The following is a 26,601-nucleotide window of genomic DNA, read 5'->3' on the forward strand; positions in this document are numbered from 1 at the left end:
AGTGTTGTAGAAGGGAGCAGATTCGTAGAGTGGAATAGTAGTGGAGTGAAGATGAGTTGAGTGGCCTACAGCACAAGCGTGCTGGTGACAGCATACCATGTAGTGATCAGTATCTTTTTAACCTGTGTCGCTGGAGTGAGGCAAAAGGCTCACTCACCTGCTTAAAAGTTTTGTTGCTGTATGCTTAATTCACCCTTGGCCCACAACAGGTAGATGTGGAGCGCAAGAGAGTGACTGTTAGAAATATAAGGCACGCTGGAAGTAAAGGTGAATCTGAGAACTACACATACCGGGATCCACAGCCACTTCCTCACACACTCTAAAGGGCGCTACCTTTCTGGGTCTTACAGTTCTTTTACCCCACCCAATCAGAATCCCATTCACATTTGGGACCACAAGCCCCAGGAGCCCGCAGTCTGGTGGAGACTGGGCGCCCGTTAAACAATGGCGTTGGCGCAGGCGCTGTAGCGTCGGCGCTCGGAGCGCGCTGGGCGAATAATAAAACGGATCCGAGGAGCGCGCAAGGAGGCGGAAGATGTCGCGGGGCATCTTGCCCAGCTCCCCCGCAGGCTCTACGACGCCCCCAGTTGGCGGCGCTCTACCCGCGCAGCCCGAAAAACCACAGCACTACACGTACGTAACCATCAGAGCTCGCGCGCACGGCTGACGTCACGCGCAGCGGCGGTAGCAAGGAGAGCGAGCGTTATTGAGCGACAGAGGAGTCAGGCGTTCTTCCGGTTCAGGCCTGATTTAGCCAGCTGTGGCCAGCTCTATAGCGCGGGAAACATACGGGTCCCTTGAAGACTCAGCCAGAGTCTGTTTGGTAACATTCGGGCTCTCCAGCCTTAGCAGGCAATCTGTCAGTCAGGCCTAGCACAAAGATTTACCCCACCACCATTAAGAGTGCAAGCAGGTGCTAGTAGCGCCCACGACAGGTGCAGTCACCTTCCTCATTTCGGTATCCCGGACGGGTCCATCCATTCGCTGTGCTAGTGGAGACACCCAAACATCAAACCCTATCCGTTTTCCCCTACCTAGTTATTAATGTTTGTCACCATACCTGGTCTGCTTTGAACGCTCTCCTGTTTTGTGGTCCAGGTCTCTTTATTCCTTTTGGTTTTTGGTATGCCTTTGAATAAATTCGTCACTATCACAATGATAAGAGTTACGTGGGAATCTTGCAATTTTACGAATGTACATTTATTAGATGTTTTTGGAGACATTTTTCTTATGCCAGTGGAAAAGATCGATGGATCCGCAAGATAATTATTTTTGTTTGTCTCGTTTTGAGTTCATGGGTGGCCAGTGAAGTTGCTGTCTTCTCATTTTTTTTTTTTTTTTGCCCTGCAAGCCCTGAACAGTGTTCTTGCGTTAGCCAGTTGGTGGGTTCCTGAAAATTCTAGATCGCTAAACGTGTATTCTGACTTGAAGCTACCCCGATTCCAGTTTTTGTTATCCCCTCATTATGGCGAAAATCTCTACTGTTCATTCGCACTAATGCGTAACCCATACTCTTTAATAGGTTTATACTGATGTACGACTACTAAGGATTCGAGGTTTATGTGTTTAAACTTTTTTACAACTTGATATTGATACTTTGTGGTGAATGAACACCTAAAATAATTATGTTGCACCTGCAACGCTAGCGGTTCTTGACTGTATTCTTGTCATTAATTATGATAGTTGTTAACCCCACCCTGTCGATAGGAAACAAGAGCCCATTGGTGTTTTGTCACACCATTGTCCAGATATTCAGTGACTGTGATTAAGTATTACGACCATATGTGCTTTGGCTGACGTGTGGTGTTGAATAGGGTTTGCTGATAATGAGTGTCCCGTTACATCCTAAAAGGCATTTTTGTAAGTTTGGATTTCGAGATATACTAATGTCTCGTACCAATTTGGTAACATCCTTTACGTTGGTTGATTTGGTCAGGCTGTTGTTATTGGTCTTCTGAATATAGTTTTAAGCTTTCTGGCAGGTACTTGCCTGTACTCTGACGAGGGTGAACACGAATCGTTGACTCATGGATGGCTAATGACACCCAATTCAGTATGTTCCTTGTTGCTTGTGAATGCATTCTAACGACCATTTGTTGTCTAGTGATCATGCCATTAGGTCAGGTTCTGCTGACAGTGAATAAGCACATCTGACTCGGGTATTTAGCCACACACCATATATTGTATGACTGGGCTCTTTTACAAAGAATTGACGACAACAGCTTTTCGTTGTGTAGTCTTATCCTGTGCTGCATCAAAACAAGTCATAAGGATTGGTGATTGGCTGGATTCGAGACCCGCAGATAACACTATCTGGATGCTATGGTCACTGAGGGTTCGGAGGAGCATGGCTCCTTGCATCACTGGACCAGGTGATTATGGTTTAGAACACAGTTCTGCACCAGTTTTTAATGTCTCAAACGATGTAAAGCAGTTTGATTTGGGATTTTATGGTTAAAGAAATATAAGCACGTAGGCAAATGGGTCTGGCCATCATTCGACCAAATAGCTGAGTGAAGCACAACATAATGTTTCAGTACCTATAAGAGTGGTCGTCATCACACTGATTCGCAATATAGTGAGGGAACAAGCAGTGGCGAGTGTGCACACCTATATCAACTCTAATGCAAATTCGGTGGTGTCCATGAGGCAAAGTGGTAATTTTTCCTAGTAACCAGGCATTCTTATCGCCAATCGACCTTCATGCGGACAAGGTCATAAGTCTGTATTTAACTCATCAGTTTTGAATTCCATGTTGAGTACATTCAGTTCTGCAGACGGTTCCTTTAGATTTTGTCTGAAAAACGAATTCAGTAATTCCATGGTTCACCTATTGGTATACTCATACGTGCATGCACTATCTCGTTTTTTTTTTTGTTTCAGCTGTAAAGTGAATGCAATTTAGAATGCATGTGTCACTTAAGCAATGGTGAACTGTTCATGACTGAGAACAGTTAATAATTAAGTTATCACTGGAGTTTTGGGGTAAAGACTGTGGTTGCTTTGCTATACTACCATTGTTTGTTAATTTACCATGAGTAGCCTTTTATTTTGAACAGAAATGTATGAAATGATAGTTGGTACATAGCTTGATGCCCAGGTTATGTTGGAACATTAGATACAAAATGCTACCTCGTCTTAAATTTTAAAATGTGCTAATTGGGGATTACAGAACTTGCCAGGTCTATATTGTTGATTTTAAGGAAGCTTGCAATGTGTATTGACAAGGTTATTATGGAAGACTGCAAAGTGTGGGGTTGGCATCATAGACCACTGCAAAGGCTGCTAGTTGGAGAATTATGGACATCTACAGCAGACGTTGTAGAAATGTATAACATGCTACTCGAGGGTGCTGGGAATTTTTGCAGGTGTGCATACTTGGGGAATTATTGTACTTGGAAACTAGAATGTGCCCAATTGTGCATTGTGCAAACATGTACCTGAAAGTTGAATCTGTGATAGTTTATGGTGTCCCTGCTTGCCATAGTTGTGCTTTGTGGTCTCTCAGGTAAGCTCCCTGTTTATGAACCCGGTCACGTAGGTTCTAATCCTTTCTCATTTGCTTGACTAAAAGTCTTATGTTGGGCACATATTATAACCTTTCTCTGCCTAAAAATATAAGCATATGTGAAATGAAATGTATTGTAGTTGTGTAGTTCAAATGTGCAGACTCCTCCACTTGATCTGTGGTCTTGTTTTAACTCCCAACAAAATCGAATTATATACATTGCTCTGTGTCTACTCTCTCATACTAAGTTTCATAAATGTGTTCATTTGCAATTTACATTTTCCCCACATCTACTGAACAAGGGGTTTCCGTTCATGGCTGAGAGTGTGGGTTGAATATTGGGTGGGCATGCTGGGAAGATGGTCTTAAGAGACATTTAGGATGAGGCTGTAGTGATAAGATCATGTTTTTAAATGGCCTTGCTGTTGTCGAGAGATGGTGTGTTCAAAGCCAGTATTTAAGATATCAAGGTTTTCTGCGGTGCTATGTTTATACCTTTTTCATAAGCATGCCCTCATCTTGATTTTTAGCTTAGATGATGTAGAGGGCAGAGTGGCAAACATTTTTAGAACCATTTTGTGACTCCCTGACTGCAGTGAAGTGTATTGTGGAGCTATGGATGTCAAAATGATCTATGAGGAGCAGTTCTTTGAATATTTAATTTTTTGTTGATGTCAATTTAAAGCTGTCCATTGCTGTCGCTTGTTTACTTTCGGCTATGAGTTGTGCCATAGAAGACACTTATAGCAAAACAAAATCGTCGAGACGTAGGGTATAGAGATTGACACCACGCTGCACTCAGTGTCTTTATATGCCGATGGCATCGTGCTGTATGCGAGGGATCTGGTCCAGAACATAAAGTCAGCTGCATAGATATTTGTGGATTTCGCTCTCCCCTTACTGGATTAGAGATTAATTATAACAAATCTATAGCATTCTCATTCAGTAGGACAGACATAGGAGAGACCATTGCCTTTGGTGGCACACCAATACAGGTAGCCGAGTATGCCTTTAAGTACCTCGGAATTTACGTATATAGAACCCCAGACGATTTATTGGACGGCAGTCTGCAGAGGGTAATGGCTTCACTCAGATCGCAGGTCCGGTTCTGGATAACACTGCTGCTGTCCATTGTGCGTCAGCTCCCACTGGCAAAGATGGTGATGTTACCTTGCATTATGTACTATTTTGTAAACCTGCCGGTAATGGTCTCTACTGCCTAATTAAAAAAACTACATTCTATCCTATCTGCCCTTATCTGGGGGATGAGTAGACGCTGGATAAGCTTAGTGAAGCTGCAGATGACTGCAAAACAAGAAGGTATGGGAGCCCCAGATTTCAAGGCCTACTGTATAGCAGGCAGACTGCAGTGGCTGGCATACTGGTTAGCTGGACGCAATTTACATGAAATAGAATTCTCTCCCAAAGTAGAATACGGGTGTGGACACAAGAAGAAGTGAATAGGTGCTGTTCAAGGACAGCCTATTACTCACACATATAGACTCCACTCATGATCACAACCTGCCCACCTCAGTATTTCTATTATATGCGGATATAAGAGGCTATGTTAAGGATCACTTGGCACCGGATGGAGTATAACCACCCACACATGATTTTATTTACGCAATGCACACCATGGGAGACACTTAATTAGATGGCTTTATAGGGGCCTTAGGGTGCATTAAAGGAAGCCCCTCACACCCCTGCAAACCAAATGGGTAGAAGATATGGGTAGAGAACTCTCGGACAAGGAATGTTCTCACATATTGATATATCCTAAACAAGTATCCCATAATATTAGATTTAAATTCATACAATATACCACATTGCACAGAGCGTATCTTAGACCGCATAGGCTGCTCATCTTGTTCCCAACGTTGTCACTGACATGTCCAAGATGCAAAGCTGAAGAAGCCGAACTACTCCATATGCTATGGAACTGCTCTAGCATCACTCAATACTGGCACTGTCTTGGTACCATACTGGAGGAGGTGCTGGGGAGGAATGACTGGCGAATAGCAGAGGCATGTCTGCTCGGTCTCTTCCCACATTCAAAGAAGAGGAAAGAGACATCACGCTTTGCGGACTTGGCCTTGCTACTGGCAAAGCGCCTTTTAACTAGATGCTGGAAAGCAACAACCGCGCCCTCAGTACTGCAGTGGAGTGCAGAGGTGAGGTGCGGCAGAGTGCAACTCTCCGACGGGATGAAGGCAGAGGTTTACGACGGTGCCCTATAACATTAGAATGGGATGCACTCATAGAAGTCTTTAGGAACACCTGCGAAATCGGCATGGGGAATGGGTGAAGACCTGGGTGCTGTCAACCACATAGTGCTGGACCTTTAATAATTCACAAGTATGTAATAGAGATAACAAGAAGAGCGTAGTTTCATAAAATATTAGCATACAAAAGCTACTAGACCAACATCCGGCATGGATTCCCGTCCTAAATACATGACACATAATGAAGAAATAACTCTGAACAATATTACAGCGGTGCCCACCACACAAGACCTCGATGTCAAGTTCATGGGGGAGGGGTGGGAAATTTTAATTGGAGGAAACATAAGCAGTTATGGAAGTTGTGCATGTACTGGACAAATGATTAACCTGTATGATGGATCGAAACAGACCTCACAAATATATTATGTATGATGATAAAGCCAAGCAGATATATACAATCACTATATTTTCTCTTGGTAGAGATCCAGTACAGAAAATATGATATCCTGTAACGTGTAACATGTGAATTGCTATATCAACTGTGACAAAAACCAATAAAAATGTGTTAAAAAAAAAATCAGTAAAAGGCAAACTGCAATGAGCACACAGACAATTGTCTCTGGAATGAAAAAGGGAAGTTGGCCCTGTATAAAATATCTCAAAGTGAGAGGTAGTATGCACAGAGTCTAAGGGTTCCCCTTAGAGGTTGATAGTGGCAAAATTAGATAATACAAATTCTCCATTTTGTGGTAGTGTGGTTGAGCAGTAGGCTTATCAGAGGGTAGTGTTAAGCATTTGTTGTACACACACAGGCAATAAATGAGAACACACACTCAAAGACTTAAGGCCAGTAGGTTTTTATATTGAAAAATATTATTTTCTTAATTTATTTTAGAACCACAATATTCAGAATTTAAGTAAGTACATAAATTGTAAGATACATGGCATAGGTAAATATGGAACTTTGAATTAAAACAGTAATGTACATAGTTTTGGCAAAAATGGCAATAAGCTATTTTAAAAGTGGACACAGTATAAAAATCAACAGTTCCTGGGGGAGGTAAGTACAAGTTAGTTTATCAGGTAAGTAAAGCACTTACAAGTTCAGTCTCCGGGGCATAGGCAGCCCACCGTTGGGGGTTCAAGTCAACCCCAAAAACCCAGCACCATCAACACAGGGCCGGAGAGGTGCAGAGGTCAAAGTAGGGCCCAAATAACACAGGCGCCTATGGAGACCAGGGGTGCTTCAGTTCCAGTCTGCTAGCAGGTAAACCACAAACAGGCACACAAAATACATCCTCAGCGGCACAGGGGTGGCCGAGTGCAGTTTGCAAAGTAGATGTTGGGTTTTGGTGTTGGGTTTTAGATTGAAATGAATGGAGAGACCCGGGGGTCACTCTGGCGATGCAGACCGGTCACAGGGGGGGCTTCTCGGGCCAGCCACTGACTGGGCAAGGATGAGGGCCGGCTGCTGGTCACTCCTGCAGCAGTAGTTGGTTTCTCTCGGGCCTTGGGCCTGCGGGTGCAGTGCTTCTTCCAGGCGTCGGGTTCTTTGTTACCGGGCAGTGGCGGTCAGAGGAAAGCCTCTGGATTCTCCTTCCAGCGTCACTGTGGGGGTGCATGGATGTCGTCTCAGGGTGTCCACGTCGTTGGAGTCGCCTGGGGGTCCTCTCTGCAGTGTTGGTTTCTCTGGACACGAGCAGGGGTGTCGGGTACAGAGTGTTGGGGACTCGCGCTTCCGGAGTGAGGCTGGAGTCCCTTTAAAGTTGGTTGTTTCTTTGTTGGTTGAACAAAGCCGCTGCCCTCTGGAGTTTCTTGGTCCTTTGGGTTGCAGGGCAGTCCTCTAAGTTGCTAGAGGTCGCTGGTCCAGCCGGATGCGTCGCTGTTGCAGGTTCTTTGAGTCTGGAGACAGGCCTGTAGGGATGGGGCCAAGTCAGTTGTCTCCGTCATCTCTGCAGGGCTTTCAGGTCAGCAGTCCTTCTTGTTTCAGGTCGTCAGGAATCTGTTTTCCTGGGTTCAGGGTCGATCCTAAGTATTCAATTTAGGGGTGTGTTTAGGGCTGGAGGGCAGTAGCCAATGGCTACTGTCCTTAAGGGTGGCTACACCCTCCTTGTGCTGCCACCCTGTGGGGAGGGGGGCACATCCCTAAACCTATTGGGGGGAATCCTCCAAAGCAAGGTGGAGGATTTTCTTACGGCAGAGGTCAGCTCAGCTCAGGACACCTTAGGGGCTGTCCTGGCTGGAGGATGACTCTTTGTTTTTCTCATTATCTCCTCCGGACTCGCTGCCAAAAGTGGAGGCTGTGTCCGGGGGGGGGGGGAGGGGCAGGCAGCTTTACTAGCTGGAGTGACCTGGGGCGATGTAACACCAGGCTTGAGCATTTGAGGTTCACCTCCAGGTGTTACAGTTCCTGCAGGGGGAGGTGTGAAGCAAAGGCACTCACCCCATGTGGCCAGAAACCCGTCTGGATGTGGCAGGCTGGCAGAAACTGGTCAGCCTAGCACTAGTAGTTGGGCTGGTGTACAGGGGCATCTTAGAGATGCCCTCTGTGTACATTTCTTAATAAATCCACAGTGGCATCAGTGTGGATTTATTGTGCTGAGAAGTTTGATACCAAACTTCCCAGTATTCAGTTTAGCCATTATGGAAGTGTGGAGTTTGTGTTTGACAAACACCCAGACCATATACTCTTTATGGCTACCCTGCACTTACAATGTTTAATAATTGGCTTAGACACTGTAGGTGCATAGTGCTCATGCAGCTATGCCCGCACCTGTTGTATAGTGCACCTTGCCTTAGGGCTGTAAGGCCTGCTAAGGGGTGACTTACCTATGCCACAGGCAGTGGGTTGTGGGCAATGCACTCGGAGGGGAGTGCCATGTTGACTTAGTCTTTTTCTCCTCACCAGCACACACAAGCTGTGAGGCAGTGTGCATGTGCTGAGTGAGGAGTCCCTTGGTGGCATAATACATGCTGCAGCTCTTAGGGACCTTCCCTGGCCTCAGGGCCCTTGGTACCAGGGGTACCATTTACAATGGACTCATCTGTGTGCCAGGGCTGTGCTAATTGTGGAGACAAAGGTACAGTTTAGGGAAAGAACACTGGTGCTGGGGCCTGGTTAGCAGGGTCCCAGCACACTTTCAATCATAACTAGCATCAACAAAAGGCAAAATGTTAGGGGGTAGCCATGCCAACAGTGGCATTTTCCTACACCCGTCCTTTACCATGTGCAGACCTCAAACCAAGTACATCCCTCACCAACCTTTCCAACTTTGAGATTTCTTCATCCCTCATATATTCCACATTTGCCCCACTAGATGCACATTCCAGATTCTTCCATTCCTGTCTCAATGGTCTTCTTCACATCATACATTTCATTCCATTTCTTTTGCATAGATAGTTCTCTTCACCTCAGATCCCTCACTGACACCACAACACACAATTTCCACCACTCCAATTATTCTAGAACCAGTTTGCTGTTTCTTTCCCAAAACAGTTTGGAATGAGTTTTCTTGGTGGTTTGATAGAGTGACATTCTGTACGTCAACACCCTTTCTTGCAGCACTTTTTTTCCATGGCAAATCACTCGCTCTCACCAATTGAGTCCTTTACTTCAACTTGTATTTAAACCTCTCCATTATACCCTAAAACGCACGTCCTGAATAAGACATCACTTTCTCAAAGTACTCTTCAATTTAATTTGAGCAGAAGTGCACCCCATTATTAATTTTCTTTAGAAAACCATATATGCTAAAAATACTCTAAAGCAGTGGCTCCCAACTCGTGGTCCGGCGACACCGTGGGTCTGCGTAGCCTCCTCAGTGGGTCGGCGACTGCTTAGAAAAGTAAATATTAACAGATTGATAAAGTGTAGATAGAGTAGCTAAATATACAATTGAAAATGTTAAAACCCATTGTAAACTTAAAGGAATTTGAAATTTGGAGGCTAAAAATGAAATTAGTATCCTCAGATTGATTTGTGGGAGCATTGCAGTTGTATAAAACAGGATATAGTATGGACGATATGTGGCTTCAGTTGAAGTTAGAATAGCTCCAACCTTCCTATTAAAATTACATTTTTAAAGTATTTGTTTGCAAATTAAATAAAACGTGTTATCATTTGTGTATGAATTCGAAAAATGCAGTATTTTTGTATATTTTGCGTTTCAAATCATCAACCAAATTTAGGCTGTGGTCCCGAGCTTCCAGTAATGACCAGTGGGAGAGGGCGGTCCCCAGAGTCCAATAATGATTTTGTTGGGGGGGAGGGTCCCTGGGTTCCATTAATGATAAAGTGGTAGCTCACAAATGTCAATTTATTTTAAAATCACTACTCTAAAGACATTATGAACCCTCCTAAACTGTTGCCACCAAGCCATTGCATTTCACATTATCTGGAGAATAACTTTGCCACCACCATCATGTACAGTGTAGCCACCCCACCTTTCAAAGAACCCAGCAAATTCAAAGCCCCTTCTTCACACAAGACTTTGGATAACTCCCTACATTGCGTAGGAGGAATGGGTGCTTTGAGCATTTTGGCACGCTTGCAGCATTCCCAACATTCCTTTATTGACGTTTCAGCATCCAGATCTGGCCCAAGCCCCTGCAAATTGATCCTTTTTCTCTTCTTTGGGATTTAACAATTTATCTGTGAGGCAAATCTATCAGTCTGTTATGCAAAGAACCACCCAGAGGTATAAATCTTGTCCCTCTAGAAATTAGCCACTAACGCTCAGCTTATTCATCCCTTATTTTTCACCAAGGTTTGATTTAAGGAGGAACCTTGATTTCATTCATCCATCTTCGCTTCATACATCTAGAAACCTTGTCCACCACACATTTTGTGCCTTTTTGTTCATTTTGAAAAATAGTCCCACCTGTATTGTGAAAATACTCTCCTGTAACCAGGTCTCCTCAACCTCCTCAGCTTCCTCCTCCTCAAATAACACTACACATAACATACAGTTTTACATACCTGGAAGGTACGAAACAAAGTTTTCATTCCTGTAACCTACTTTTTCTAGCAGAGCCTGCGTCTAACCTGTTCCACTTGAAAATCACCCGCAAAAGATTTTCTTCCCACAGGAAACTCTGATACCTATTGGTTGTCCAGTTCAGTTCCAAAGCATCCTTATCAGGTTTTGGAGGAGTTAAGCTGTACTCTACGTAGTGCTTTTTACGTAAATGCAATGCTTGCCATCTTCAGCATGCTTTAGAGCTGTGCCTAATGCATTTGAAGTTAGATGCATTTGTGTTCACAACACCTGGAATATACCCGAAATAAAAACGTTTAAATTGAAAACTTTTCCAGACCTCCCTTGACAGACTGAAACACCAGCTCACTCCTCATTACAAACAAATTCAATATACCTTGACTTCAAATGCCATAACGGTTCAGTCTTGCCAGCCAGTATTGCTATAGATCTGCTGTAAAATTCCACCTTTCCTAGAAATAACAATTCTTCCTTGTTCCGCAGTGTGTCCAGCTTACAAATTGGGTCCACTAACTCCTTAGATTTAACACCTACTGCAGTTATGCATTGACCCAGACAGCTAATCTATTGCTTTTCAAAACCATGTATCATGGGTTTCCATTGTGACCCATACTAATGAAAGCACGTAACTTTCTACACTCTGACATTGAACTCTTCACCGGTTTTGCTGTGTATCACAATGTTGTCCTTGTAAAATCCCACTCCTTCAATCTCTCCTAGCACTGATGCCATAGTCCTTTGGAAAACTGATACCTCTGAGAGTAACCTAAAAGGCATTCTTACCCACGTAAAAGCCACCAATTTCCCCATATTCATTGAATAACTTTGCCAATGGAGAAACCTGGGCATTTCTGAAGATTAAAAAAAAAATATGATAATCGTCAGTGCCTGGTGTCTTTGAATTGGGCTCAGCCCAGATTAGCCAATGTCACACTCCTGTTTGGGAGATTTACCTTTTTTCATGAGGAATTTGCCACTAGGAGCTTTCACTTATACAGGGAGTGCAGAATTATTAGGCAAATGAGTATTTTGACCACATCATCCTCTTTATGCATGTTGTCTTACTCCAAGCTGTATAGGCTCGAAAGCCTACTACCAATTAAGCATATTAGGTGATGTGCATCTCTGTAATGAGAAGGGGTGTGGTCTAATGACATCAACACCCTATATCAGGTGTGCATAATTATTAGGCAACTTCCTTTCCTTTGGCAAAATGGGTCAAAAGAAGGAATTGACAGGCTCAGAAAAGTCAAAAATAGTGAGATATCTTGCAGAGGGATGCAGCACTCTTAAAATTGCAAAGCTTCTGAAGCGTGATCATCGAACAATCAAGCGTTTCATTCAAAATAGTCAACAGGGTCGCAAGAAGCGTGTGGAAAAACCAAGGCGCAAAATAACTGCCCATGAACTGAGAAAAGTCAAGCGTGCAGCTGCCACGATGCCACTTGCCACCAGTTTGGCCATATTTCAGAGCTGCCACATCACTGGAGTGCCCAAAAGCACAAGGTGTACAATACTCAGAGACATGGCCAAGGTAAGAAAGGCTGAAAGACGACCACCACTGAACAAGACACACAAGCTGAAACGTCAAGACTGGGCCAAGAAATATCTCAAGACTGATTTTTCTAAGGTTTTATGGACTGATGAAATGAGAGTGAGTCTTGATGGGCCAGATGGATGGGCCCGTGGCTGGATTGGTAAAGGGCAGAGAGCTCCAGTCCGACTCAGACGCCAGCAAGGTGGAGGTGGAGTACTGGTTTGGGCTGGTATCATCAAAGATGAGCTTGTGGGGCCTTTTTGGGTTGAGGATGGAGTCAAGCTCAACTCCCAGTCCTACTGCCAGTTCCTGGAAGACACCTTCTTCAAGCAGTGGTACAGGAAGAAGTCTGCATCCTTCAAGAAAAACATGATTTTCATGCAGGACAATGCTCCATCACACGCGTCCAAGTACTCCACAGCGTGGCTGGCAAAAAAGGGTATAAAAGAAGGAAATCTAATGACATGGCCTCCTTGTTCACCTGATCTGAACCCCATTGAGAACCTGTGGTCCATCATCAAATGTGAGATTTACAAGGAGGGAAAACAGTACACCTCTCTGAACAGTGTCTGGGAGGCTGTGGTTGCTGCTGCACGCAATGTTGATGGTGAACAGATCAAAACACTGACAGAATCCATGGATGGCAGGCTTTTTTAGTGTCCTTGCAAAGAAAGGTGGCTATATTGGTCACTGATTTGTTTTTGTTTTGTTTTTGAATGTCAGAAATGTATATTTGTGAATGTTGAGATGTTATATTGGTTTCACTGGTAATAATAAATAATTGAAATGGGTATATATTTTTTTTTGTTAAGTTGCCTAATAATTATGCACAGTAATAGTCACCTGCACACACAGATATCCCCCTAACACAGCTAAAACTAAAAACAAACTAAAAACTACTTCCAAAAATATTCAGCTTTGATATTAATGAGTTTTTTGGGTTCATTGAGAACATGGTTGTTGTTCAATAATAAAATTAATCCTCAAAAATACAACTTGCCTAATAATTCTGCACTCCCTGTACACTTCTTTAATTAAATAACTCTTTTATGCAGTAGTATGGCCACCCGGCACTCCATTGTCAGCAGAAGCTGTGAAATAGGCCAGATAGTTGGGAATCCAGAAGCTGAATTGGTCTCAGTATTTGAGTTGAGTCTCTTCAGTGTAAATTTATATTTGATCCCAGAGACCTAAAGTGGTGCCATATCTTAGCCTTCTTTCTCAGTGAATCGAACCCTCATGTTTGAAGACATGCAAACCATAGTGGTGATGTAGTAAATCAACCAGCCACCTCTATTGCATTCCCATTCCATGTTGCAATATGAGCCAAAAAATCCTGCTTATTCGTAGATCAGCCTTGGGCCAAGGTCTTTTGTTGATATTCTGAGAACCCTTCGAGAAGAGAGTACTGACCGACGTCCCAGTGACACAGCTATTTCAGTTTTTCGACTGCAGGCATCTGCCAAAAAAAACTAGCAGGGCTTTTTTTAGGTGGGTTGTGAGAGGTTGAACACAACAATATGGTCTGTATATTTTTTTATTGGGCACTAATCTGGGATAGGATAGAATATGCAAGCAAATACTGCAGCGATTATCAGAGCATTAGTAAAGGCGAATAATAAAATAATGCACTGAAGATAACTAATGTCTTATGAGATACCAAACATCTCATGAAACCATTGTCGCAGAAACCTGTATTATTTCTGCTGTTGTGTGAGAAATGCACCCAGGACTCCATATCTTTCCTACCGCTGTTTTTTGTGAGCGCAGCCATCCTACATTTCTTCAGAGTCTGAGGGTTTAGAGGTCGTCCTTCAGAGTGTCTCCCAGCATAGTAATTCTCCTTTAGTTACAAACGTGAACATGTGCTTCTTAGTGTTTCAGTGGCTAAAACTTGAAAAGGCAGTACCTCTTTACCAAGATATTTTGAGAACTGTACATATATAAAGCACAGTACTAGCAATGAGGGTTCTGTTTTTCCTTTTGAGTCTACACATGCTATCACTACATGCATCAATAATATCATAAAAACAGTGCATTAACAATAATATACTAAATATAACAGAGCATGATGATAACATCACAAGCATGGGAGTTTTCATTGCATTAAACAGTTGCACCATTAAACCAGTATTATGCTCTGATGCCAAATTTCATAGGTCACAAACCATCAGTTCTAAATGTAACCCAGCAACATTCGACTCAGGTGTGTCCCATATGCCCCCTAACCCAGGACACTTTAATGCTTCAGACAAGATTGAAAAGACACCATGAATAGCTTAGCGGTTAAGTCTGTCCTCCTTCTCTGATGCGATTCAGAAAGGAGTGGTTAGGCCAACTAGGACTACTGCTAGGATGTTAGTGCCCTTTCTCTGTTGTACCCCCTCTGTTCGGTGAACATTTAAACTTCAATTGTTTGGCACACTGCTCCCGCATCATTCCGCTACACTAAGTAGCTTAAAATTCCAACCCCCTCCCGAGCTTCAGCCTGGAATGCCTGTGGCTGAATATTTCCTCGCAGTGGAGGGTTTAGTGCGCCCAACTATGTGATCTCCATTTGTTGCCTTATGAATCCTGCCTCCTCACGGGCAGGATTCGACCCGTGAGGCTTTGACACTTGACATTCCTTGTTTATACTTCTTTCATCTGTTTTCATCTTTCATCGTTATCATCCTTTTGCTATCCATCCCCTCTCACCTTTTCTAGCATTCCTTGTGGTTTTCTTCTTCTTTTTCTTCCTCTTCTGGAATTGGAGATCTGTTTGGACTGACAACCATTAAAACGTTTTTGAGTTTAGTTCATTAATTTATTGGGTCAAATTGTTTTTTTGTAAAGCTGAATTACAGCTGTCAAATCCTGGTAAATAGATGCATACTGCCCAGGAAGTGACTAGTCGTTTCAGCTCTCCCTTTTCTTACTATCCCTACTTGAGTATAGCAAAAAGAACTTAAATATTAGTATCCTCAGTTCTTCCCCCCCTTTGGATCACAAGGCAAACAATGCAGTACATTTAGTACATCCTTGATGTCAGTTTAATTGATCCTAAATTTCAACCACAGTGACCTACGTTGTAATACAAATCGAACATTATTCCACATCTAGATAGTCATGTCCACAGGCAGTATCTGTCATGCATATCTGTAGAGTACATGACACAATAAGGTCTGACTTCTGCCTGATCTCTCCTTGGCCCAATTCACCAATCCCAACATCTCTCAGTGCAAGTATGTGCACAACTCTCGGGTTGTGGTGGGAATCGGTGCATTCATATCCATGAGGGTGTATTCACTTTTCTCTGGTGAGCCTGTGTCTTGTATAGATGAATAAGTTTGAGGGGGGGCCCATATTTCTTTTGCCCAGGAGATTACTGCGAGAAATATGTAGATCGATGCAGACTGTTAAGTGTTTAATCCAGTCAGTCGCTTAAGGAGTGTTGTGGCTTCCCCGGTACATCAAAGCCCTGCCCTTGGTCAGGAGCAAAACCATTGCTGAGGACCGTTTGACCACCCCTCCCCCCCTCTTCCTTTGGGTGTGACTTTGACAGATCCTAATAGAGCTACAAGCGTGGGGTGGGGTGATGGTCATTGGTCCGTCATTTGAGCCAGCAGTATAAGAACCTCCTTTCATTAAGATTGAATAAAAGGGCACTTGCATGCCTTATGAAAGAAGCCTACATGCTCCGCACAGCAACACATACAGTAATGACGATGGGTTAGGTCGTTGCAGTGTTTTGCGAGCTGGTATACTATGTAGATATTTGAAGTGCAAAAGTTTGTGCTAATAGCATATCTTCATGTCTTCCTTCTCCTCCCTATACATTAGTTCGAAGCCCGGATGGAACCCTGACAATACCTGAAAAATTCCAAGTGTGGAGATTGACCCCCTCCATTATTTTCCTTCAAATTTCAGACCCTTACATTATTTCTGCTGAATCTATTGTTTAATTCATACCTATTGAAGTTGGGAAGGAAGAGCTGAAGTGGAAATTGTGGTTAGCTGTAGTTACATCATAGAGTGAAGCAACTGTTATACAGACTTAAGTCTGCTGCGTAGACTTTGCATGTATTTTTATAATCTCTGCTATCTTTTGTCACAGCAATTCAAAGCTGGTACAATGCTTTTACTAGTGTCTTGAGAATTCCCACAGGATCTTTGGAAATTCATGCTTTGTGTCGGCAAACCTTTGAACTTAACATGACTTACAAGAGCCATCCTTTGACACACTCTCTGAGAGCCTCTGTGTAGTGTACAGAGAGCCTCTGTGTAGTGTAGTCTGTGTAGTGTACAGAATGTTGTATGTTAAGGCTCTTATTGTTTCTCCCCTGTGTTATACAATTTTCTGTACTCCCATTATGAAGCTGTACACTGCCCCAGTCTTCTCCCATCCAAGAAATCAAACTTAATGCTACTGATCTGATATTGCAAATCTGAATTAAAATTAAGTTTCATCAAAATTGCTTATCTGAACTTTTGCTACTGTCTACATCGCAAACAGGTTGTCAGTGTATTGAAACTATACAATAATGTTATTTAGGTGCTCTGAAAACTGGGTGCTAGAAAATGTGCTCCTCCCACCATCCCACATAAAAGTTTGCATATTTTGGGCCTAACCATGCCCCCATTCCTGATTCCCATACCAAATCCCCCACTATTCGTATAGAACTTTCTGGAAGAGAAACAGATTAGGCAGATAAAATCTTAGCATATTCAAAAGCATGTTGGTATGAAAAGTAGCTGTATTGAACGTGATCTCAAATAGTTTTCACATGATCCTACACCCTTCTCGTGTGTATTATTACTAGTAATCAGTATTAAATAATCGCTCCATCAGGGTATACCTTAAATTTTTGACAAAATATACATGGTATTCCTCACATTTGATGTAATGTTGCCAGCCTATGTCACAAAAAAATCAACAGTGTATCGAGAAGTAGTGTCTAGTAGTTTCCTGTTCGATGCAACAATGGGTCTACCTGATGGTCTTTGTAGATTTTTATATGCCTTAGGCAGGAAATAAATATGTAGAGTGGGATGCTTTTCTTAAAAATAAAATGTTCCTGATACTCTATTAATCCTTTGTCTCTCCAGTCTTCAAGGATGACATAATATTGCAATGTAGTTTCCCGATAAGTTTGTGGTGTAATCTCACAATAGTAGTCAGTGATGCTTAGTTGTCACACATCTTCATTAATATGCTGTTCTTTCTCGTGACCTCAACATTCCCTCCTTTATCTGAGTAGTTCATTATTAAACTGGAATCATTCACTAGTTAATCAAAGATCTTGTGCTCATGTTGATAAAGTCTGTTCTTGAAACGTCATTAAATAGTTTTTGAAAACATAGCTGTGGTCCTGTGGACATGAAGAGGTATAACGTTACAGCTGTCTGCACCGTTAAATTGCCGAACGTCGGTGTATTTGTAAATCTTAAAAAATAGAGGAGGACCATTGGATGAATGAGCTTTTTTCTCCTATGCAGCGTGGATTGGCAAATCCAGCTGCAATGTCACAAACCTGAAGCATTGTGATTGGCTGACCATCACAAAAAAAAATCTTTTGTTGCCACCATTACCTAACACGGTCTATCGAGCACTCAGTTGGAGGAAAATGAGAAGGCAAGCATAGGCAATGTTAATAGGTCTGGCTTTAAAGGAATATTGGTAATGTGAAACACTACAAGTAAATATCTAGGTAGGGATATGTATTTGTGTGAAAGCAAATAACTGCAGAGTAGTATTAGTGTAAGTCATTTATTCTTAACATTTTGACTTCTGTGGACCCTCATTTAATCATTACTGGAATTTGGGATCCCCACTGAATCGTTATTGGAATCCGGGCACTGCCATAGAGTCTTTACTAGTAGCAGGAGACCCCGTCCTAAGCACTTTTTTATTATCTTAACCACAAAACTATACACAAGGATGCATAAATAAGCTTTAATCGTGTACATAAATTCTGAAATATTTGATACAAAACAAAAACATATAAAAATGTAATGTTTAATTTTGATATGAAGGTTGGAGCGTTTCTTTTTTATTTTTTTATTTATTTATTCATTTTGTAATATAACAATGAACATACAACAGACGTCAGCAAAGAAAGTCCTGCAGAACATAAGTACATAGATGTCCTAAATTAGTCCCATCCTAATGCATGGGCTCGATCCAAAAACCAACAGCACCAGCCGAAAACGCAACCAGTGCACAGCTTGGGGATATCCCCAACCCATTAGAAGAGCCCGAACCACTGCAGTGTACACATTCCAAAACATAAGGTTGGAGCGTTTCTAACTGCAGTTGAGGCCACCCACTGGCTGTACTGTATTCTGGTTGATGCACATGGATTGCTCACACAAATCAATCTGAGGATACTTACTTAATTTTTAGACCTTATTTTAAAATTCCTTCACATTTACAGAGTATTTAAAATTTCTATTTCACATTTTGCATCCCTGGACCACAGGTTAAGAACTGCTGGTTTCGATTGAAAGGTCTGGTGACAGTTGCATTGGCAAACCAGACCTAAACAGCCGGGCAGATTAATGCCATCCTCACTTTTGCTTTAGAAAAATGTAATAAATTATGTAGTTATCTAAGACATACCGACAGCATTACAGTGTTCTGTGTACACCCCTAAAAATGTATGTTCTGGCACCTGGATAAATAAAATGATCACAGTTGTGTGTGGAGAAAAGCACCTTTTTGTTCAAGCACACAACCTCTGCACAATCAAAACCTGTAGTCCTAGCTCCTAACATGGGTGGGGCCAAAGTCTCTCTCTAGTGATGCTCACAGCTGCACTGTCGAGCTAGACCACATAAAGGACATAAGGAGTCAGGATGGCCCATCATGACCCCTAGGCCCATATGAGAATTAAAAAAATTTAAAGAAAATATTCATTGCATTAGGGTTGCTCTTGGCCAGTGACAGCATGCAGGGATTGCTGACATGGTGGGAAACAGGGCCTGCAACCAACTCTTCTGCACAGGGCTTAGCGTCCTGGGTTGTGGGAGAGGACACTGCTGTGAACTTGTGCACTTCCAAAGGCCTTGCACAGTGGGCTTTAGCCACACTGCATATTGGGCAAAGTAAGGACCTGGCCATCTCAAGCCAAGAAACCTGCTTATGCAAAAAGAACAGTTGATGGACGGAATGTAGACCAAATCAAACATTCACCCCCCAGTCACAGATCTGGGTTTAATCCATCAGTTTGTTTTGCTCACCATGCCATTCCAGTTTGGACCCAGCCATACACAAATCAGTCTTGACCCTGTTCCCCATGGGAACAGTCCAGCCCAAACTGCCATGCCAGGTCCTCACTGGACCGGAAACAAGCATCCTGGGACCGGTTTCGGGGTATCACCCCTCTTCAGTCAGGCTCACTTGAATCTGGTGGCATAGTGAGCACGGGAACCATGTCTGGGCATACCCTTCACTCTTGGGGTGACAAATGCAAAAAGAACAGTTGATGGACGGAATGTAGACCAAATCAAACATTCACCCCCAGTCACAGATCTGGGTTTGTTACAGATCTGGGTTTAATCCATCACTTTTTTTGCTCACCATGCCATTCCAGTTTGGACCCAGCCATATGCGAATCAGTCTTGACCCTGTTCCCCATTGGAACAGTCCAGCCCGAACTGCCAGGCCAGGTCCTCGCTGGACCGGAAACAAGCATCCTGGGACCGGTTTCGGGGTATCACCCCTCTTCAGTCAGGCTCACTTGAATCTGGTGGCATAGTGAGCACGGGAACCATGTCTGGGCATACCCTTCACTCTGGGGATGACAAATGCAAAAAGAACAGTTGATGGACGGAATGTAGACCAAATCAAACATTCACCCCAGTCACAGAGCTGGGTTTAATCCATCAGTTTTTTTGCTCATCATGCCATTCCAGTTTGGACCCAACCATATGCAAATCAGCCTTGACCCTGTTCCCCATGGGAACAGTCCAGCCTGATCTGCCAGGCCAGGTCCTCGCTTGACCAGAAATCCTGAGACTGATTTTGGAGTATCACCTCCTCTTCAGCCAGACTAGCTTAAATCTGGTGGCATAGTGAGCACAGGACCCTGACTTGCATATGGCTGGGTCCAAACTGGGGTGGCATGGTGAGCAAAATAATTGATGGATTAAACCCAGATCTGTGACTTGGGGTGAATGTTTGATTGGTTCCGCATTCCGTTCATCATTTGTGTTTGTTTGCTAAGAAACCTGCTTATGACTAAAATCCATGTGCATAAGGAGGTTGACCTTACCTGGAGGGTTGTGGATCTACGGCAATAGAACGCTATGCTTCCCGATTGTGCATGGCCAAAAGGCATAGATAGTGGGGTTTGACCACCTGTTGATGGTTGTGTGCAGGACCTGGCTACCAGTCCTCACTGTCCATGGTCAGATACCATATGGGCCAGAGCTGACTGCCCATGGTTGGTTGTTCCCAGGAAACTCTTGTATGTGATACAAAACCCTCTTCAAAAAGCCAAAAGTTAAAGTAAGGTTATGAAAAGGTTTTGTTATAACACATTAGCTAAACATAGAAATTCGCTGAAGAAAGAATAGTGTTCAAGTCATGGTTTGCATGTCTGTTGTGAGTTATAGATTGTATTCCTAGCCATAACTTGGGAATCTCAATCTCTCTCTCTCTCTCTTGTTAAGTTACACTTTCCTATGAAAAGGCATTTTTTGATTTGCCAATACCTTTTGACCACAGGGACAGATCTGTGCAAAGATTGGCAAACACAAAGCACAGTGGTTCTTAACATGTGGCCCGAGGACCCCTGGGGGGTCGGCACTTCCTTCTCGGGGAGCCCGCAACTGTGTTACAAAATTAAGTAGTAATAAAATAACACAAAATGAATAAAGTATATTCAAATAAGTAAGATTGAAAATGTGAAAACCTTTTTTATATATTGGATTGTGAATCAAACTAAATATTTAAATATTTGTTTTATATTTTTGTGTATTGTTTAAGGTTCAAATCCTAGAAATTGCTTAGCCCGGGGTCTCCAGCTTCAGACAACGACTCAGTGTGGGTCCCTTGATTCCTGTAATGACTCAGTGGTGGTCCACAGAAGTCATTAGGTTAAAAACCACTGACTTAGCAAAATCAGGTAAGGATCGGATGCCAATTTTCATAATGATTTGTGCAAAGGAAATGGTGTGGCCAAGCGGGCTAGGATGGTGGACATGCTATAAAGGCGCTGAACCACCCACGCTTCATCCGAGACAAAAATATGCTCTGGGTCCGGCATCCATGCTGCTTTAATCTAAATAGTGGCTGCCGTGCAATGATGTCCTGCTATCCTGGGGACGGCCAGCCTTTAAACCCCCTACTTTGCAGTCATTGACTTGACTCCAGGCTGCACCATTCCAGAACATAACAGACAGTGTGATGTGCTAACGCATGGCCATTCTACCTGAGGCCCCTCTGCATCACTGCCTCCACCTGACTACGGGGGTACGCAACATTGTCCATGGGCAATCGGTGTTCAAATTAATACACTGCCTCAATGCTGCTTGCGGACCTGGCCTAGGACCCTGTGGCTGCCTCACTAGTGGGCAACCCGCACTGAGAGCCGCTGGAACCATGCCAGCTGTTCTAAGGTGTGCACCACAGGGACCCCCAAGGCAAGTGCTCCACAATTGGGTGACCTTTCTGCTCCTACCTGAGACCACTACCTGGATTGCTTCCTGCATCACCCACACGACAGCAGCCCGCACAAGGGATTACTACGTGGCCGTGTTGGTGTGCTTAGGTTGCCATCACCTGCCTCTGCTGGTCTTCAGGGGCCCGCAGCATGATACTGGATGCTCCATGGGGCCTTTGGTGCCCAGGATGCGGCATGGCACCCACGCCGCACACCATCCCACTGCAGCTCCCATTGATTTCCCTGCTGGGGGGGTGACCCCCCCCCCTCTGGGGACTGCCTTTGAGTTTCTGTCACTAAGGATGCCTGACGCAGGCAGCACAGGTACAGCAATGCCTGCTTACAGGGGCCCCATAGGCTGCATGACCTTCCAGCAGCACTGTGCCTACTGAACTGAAAGCCTTCCACCCCCCCAGCCACCTTGACCGCTGCCTTGCCAACAGGCTGCATGAGTCGTTTGCTGGCGGCTTATGCTAAAGACCAGACAAAACACACAACTGTTGGGGGTGAGGGCTCCACTGATCATCCTGCTCACCATTACAGCTCTCTGGGCCCTGCAGCTGGGTGTGAGGCTTAAACGAAAGCCCTCTGGTGCTGACATTGTGGAGTGGGTCATAGGCTGATCTCTGCTCCGACCTTGGACCCCAGGACTCCTGCTCTGCTGAGGTTCCGCCTGCGCTAGGGAACACAGGCGCAGCAGCGACAGAAGTGTGCACTGTATTGACGGAGAGGAGCCCTTACCTCCCCTTCTTTTCTTCACCTCTGCAGCATAATGCACAGACCCAATTCCACACCTCCATGGTTTGCCAACTTCTTGGTGGGACACAGTCCTTCCCTCGGCACAAGCAAAAATGGGCACCCGAAGACTGCTGACAATGAAGCCAGTACACCCAGAACCCCTTCCACTGTGCTGGACACCCCTCTGCAGGAGACAGCAGCCGAACTTTGGGAGCTGCCGTAAGACAAACTGGATCAAGTCCTAGCAGCTATCGAAAACTCTTGGAAACTGATGGAACTGCTTTGGGGTCTCAGAACTGCCCTTAGACGACCATCGGAAACTCATGGACCGGGTAATTGATTCACTTGGAACCCCAAACATCAGACAACCAACGTACCATTCAAGATCTACAGGAGTGAGTCCACACACTCGAGGAGTGATCTGACAATGCTGAAGGCTGCTCCCGTATGAGCAACAGTCTTGGATCTGCTGAAGGGAGTAGAGGGGAACCTTTTGTTACTGGACACATGGTTCCGATCCTTTGTCCACGCTTCCAACCTCACTGCTTTCTTCTTCTTGGAGAGGGCACAACAAGATCCAGCGCATCCCCACCCCGCCCAACCTGGCACTCTCCATGTTTGTTTGCACTCCCACACCCGTCCATTACCTACTCCTGATTCCAGACCAAGGAGGCAGACAGATCCAATTCGACATTTCAGACACTGGGTAGTGGACATGGTCACAAGACAGAGCTTACCCTTCTGTCCATGACCCCAGAGCCAAAACATTTCCAGTGGACCCACAGTGGCACCTTTGATCAGCACTAGATGCCTCACACTCTGTCAGTGGCATGTACACAGCTTAAAGTGTTATTACGTAAACTCATACCTCAGACTACAGCAGACACATATTGTTGTTCTTCAAGAAACTACTACTTAAACCGAATTGCCCCACATTAAACCCTGACTCGGTTCAGTTTACTCTACCACAAAGTGTGCATACTCAAGGGGTGCCATGATCTGGATTTAGCCAGAGATCCCTTTTCAGGTCTTGGATACCTTTATCAACTGAAGGATGGTATGTAATGCTTGAGGGACACCTCAGTGGACTTCCCATTCTACTCCGGAGTACATATGCTCTAGACGTTGACCTAGAGGCATTCTGGATGGCGCTTTCAGCTGTGTTAGCCCAAAAGACTCGTATCCCATGGATCTTAGAGGGCGATTATAACTGAGCCCTAGAATTGTAGTTAGACCATTCTCACCCAGCTTTACCACGTCCCCCCTTCACACAGCATTTTACGCACACATCATTTCACACACTTGCCCTCAACCCTGCCTGCCAGGTCTACTCCTTTCACGTGGTGCCCCAAAATCTGTTTATATGCCTAGGCTCTATACTATGCTCCAAACCCTACTACCTTTGTTCAATGCTGCAAACTACCTAGGCCGAGTAGTGTTTGATCATGATGCCCCCGCAGATCTGCATTGGGGTTTCCCTCACTCTTTGACCCCTACATGGTGTTTACCCCAAGGCTGCATGGAGGATCCCACATTCTGCAATTCAGAGGAATCACATATACGCAATTACTTTACAGAAGACTGAAAACGAGAGCACAGCCACTAATACACTCCTTGAGCGGGACGCCTTCAAAGTGGTCACCTGTGGTATCTATCTTTAAGAAATAGTGAGCATCGTCAAACGTTTGATAATCGTTGGAGCGCTAAGCAGAACAGAGTGTGTGCCGCTGTCCTGTGTTAGGGGAAGCTAAACGCCAACATGCTGTCCTCTTTGAACACCTATAGTGTTTTAACTTCACCACATTTGCAGCCAAAACCCACAGGAAAGGCGATAAATCCGGTCGCCTCTTTGCATGGCTGATTCGCCAGGAGCAAAGAGAAGCCCCCATTCTCAAGCTGGTCTCCCCTTCGGGTGCGATCCTACATACACAGTACAATGTCCTTCTGGAATTCTACAGGTATTATTGCCTCATGTATAAGGCACCCCATCAAGAGCTGGATGGGGTCACCTAGTCTTTCTTTGCATGTCTCCCACTACCACATATCACCACAACTGTACGAGATACCAGTCATAACACCGGTAGACGTTAGAGGCAATTCGAGACCTGGCCAGGAACAAAAGACCCCAGGCCTTGACGGACTCCCTGTACAGTACTACAGCACATACACAAATAGTTTAGCGCCCTGATTAGCTGCTTTGTCCAATGAGGCCATTCATATAGGTGAGTTACCGTCCTACCATCAGAAGTCCCTACTAGTGTCCACCTCCAAACTGAACCAAGACTCTACCAGCGCCTCTTCCTACTTACTGCCAAATCGCTATACTGGGGCCAGACCACAAAATCTTGTCTGCCAGATATGCCCAAATACTTCCTGAACTTATTAACCTAGATCAGAACGGGTTTGTCTCTGGACGCTGTACTTCGCATAACCTTCAGAGACTGTTTTACGTTCAGGAACAGGTCCAGGGACAGTTCACTTTTGCTGCGTGCCTGGTTCTGGAGAAGGCATTGAACTGCAGCTATTTCTTTCAGGCCCTTACGCGGGTGGGTGTCAGAAGTCACCTTTTGGCCTACAACAACTTCTCTACATGAAACCTTTTGTGGGTCTGGTTGGATCGCTCTATTTCTGAAGCCTTTTGGGTTGATCATGGCACTCAGTTGTGGGGGCCTCCTCTCGTCCCTGTTCTTCGCGATGACCATGGAACCACTGGCCATCCGACTATGTCAGGATAGTAGGCACTGGGGCATTGTTGCTGTACGCTGACGATCTTCTACTGTTCTTCTGTGATATCCCTCCCTCACCCTCATCCAGAATGCATTGCAGCTGTTCGCCATATTTTCTGCCTTAACAGTGAGCTGGAACAAATCCCCAATTACCTGATTCACACTAGCCTGATCCCACAGGGAGATAACTCTGGGCGGGACACCCCTTACTTGGCAATGCTCTTCAATCAGATATTTGGGAATCTGTCTATACCATTCCCCATCTCACCTCTTCAGTGGCAGTTTACAATCTGTGTTGGCAGCATTGGAATCTCTGGTGTCCTTCTGAAAGAAAATCCCACTTGTGACGACTGGGAGGATTGCATTGTCGAAGATGGTGATCCTACTGCGCCTCCTATACTATTCTGCCAACCTCCCAGTGTTACCCCCTCTTTTGAGAACTTGATACACTGCTTAACAGAATTTTTATGTGGAAGTGGTCGTCGCTGTATAGTATTGAAAACGTTGCAGTTGTCTACTGGCGAGTGGGCTGGGTGCCTCGTCATTTGAGGCCTATTATCTGGCGGCACAACTACAGTGGATTGCTAGGTGGATAGCCAGCTGCAATCCCGGTGAACCATGCCACCATTCTCCACCCCTCACTACCACCACTATCCGAGGCTTCCTGTTCTCTTGATTATCAGGAAAACCCCTGTGCTTGCTGCAGATGCAAATTGCTTGTAAATACATAACCAGAGGATGCTTTCTTAAGCAACACCTTCCTTATGCCCCAGGGTTCCCACTACAAGGCCTCCTACCCTATCTGGGCAAATACACATCTTTGGCTCTACGCAGCTGGCGGGACCGCTCTCTTACCCAGCCTATTGTCAGACTGTCATTTTCTCTCCTTTGAACAGCTCCACATGGACTTTGACCTCTTGGCTGGGCAGTTCCAACACTTGTCATACACTGTGGTCGACCAGGGATGAGGAACCTTCTACCCACGCTGTACTTCAGGTGCTCCCCACCATGGGAGAGGGCGGTCACTTGATTACATGACTCTATGGGTGGTCCAGAGCCATGCCGGAATCTCCTTAGGACCCCTCCACACCAAGTGGGAGGATGATATGGGTAGAGTGCTCAGTGATGCGAAATGGATACAGGTACTGTAATTCCCTTATACTGTCCCAAGATCCAATTCCAGATTCTCCACCATGCTTACTTGACATCGGCGCAACTCAACCGCT

General features: G+C 44.5%; 1 protein-coding gene across 4 annotated transcripts in view; it reads left to right on the forward strand.

Annotated features, from left to right (window-relative positions):
• Nucleotides 1-450: 450 nt before the first annotated feature.
• The window catches only part of UNK (unk zinc finger), an 890,253-nt gene continuing 864,102 nt past the window's right edge, over nucleotides 451-26,601 (forward strand). For 2 of the 4 annotated variants that reach the window (XM_069200175.1, XM_069200176.1), the window contains exon 1: nucleotides 451-633. In XM_069200175.1, the coding sequence (XP_069056276.1) occupies nucleotides 536-633 (98 nt within the window). In that variant the 5' untranslated portion in view covers nucleotides 451-535. Of the gene's footprint in view, nucleotides 634-665; nucleotides 2,373-26,601 lie in introns of those variants that run through there. The other 2 variants (XM_069200178.1, XM_069200177.1) reach the window with 2 other exon arrangements.

The sequence above is a fragment of the Pleurodeles waltl genome, chromosome 7 (genome assembly GCF_031143425.1).
Source record: "Pleurodeles waltl isolate 20211129_DDA chromosome 7, aPleWal1.hap1.20221129, whole genome shotgun sequence".
Lineage (NCBI taxonomy): Eukaryota > Metazoa > Chordata > Amphibia > Caudata > Salamandridae > Pleurodeles > Pleurodeles waltl.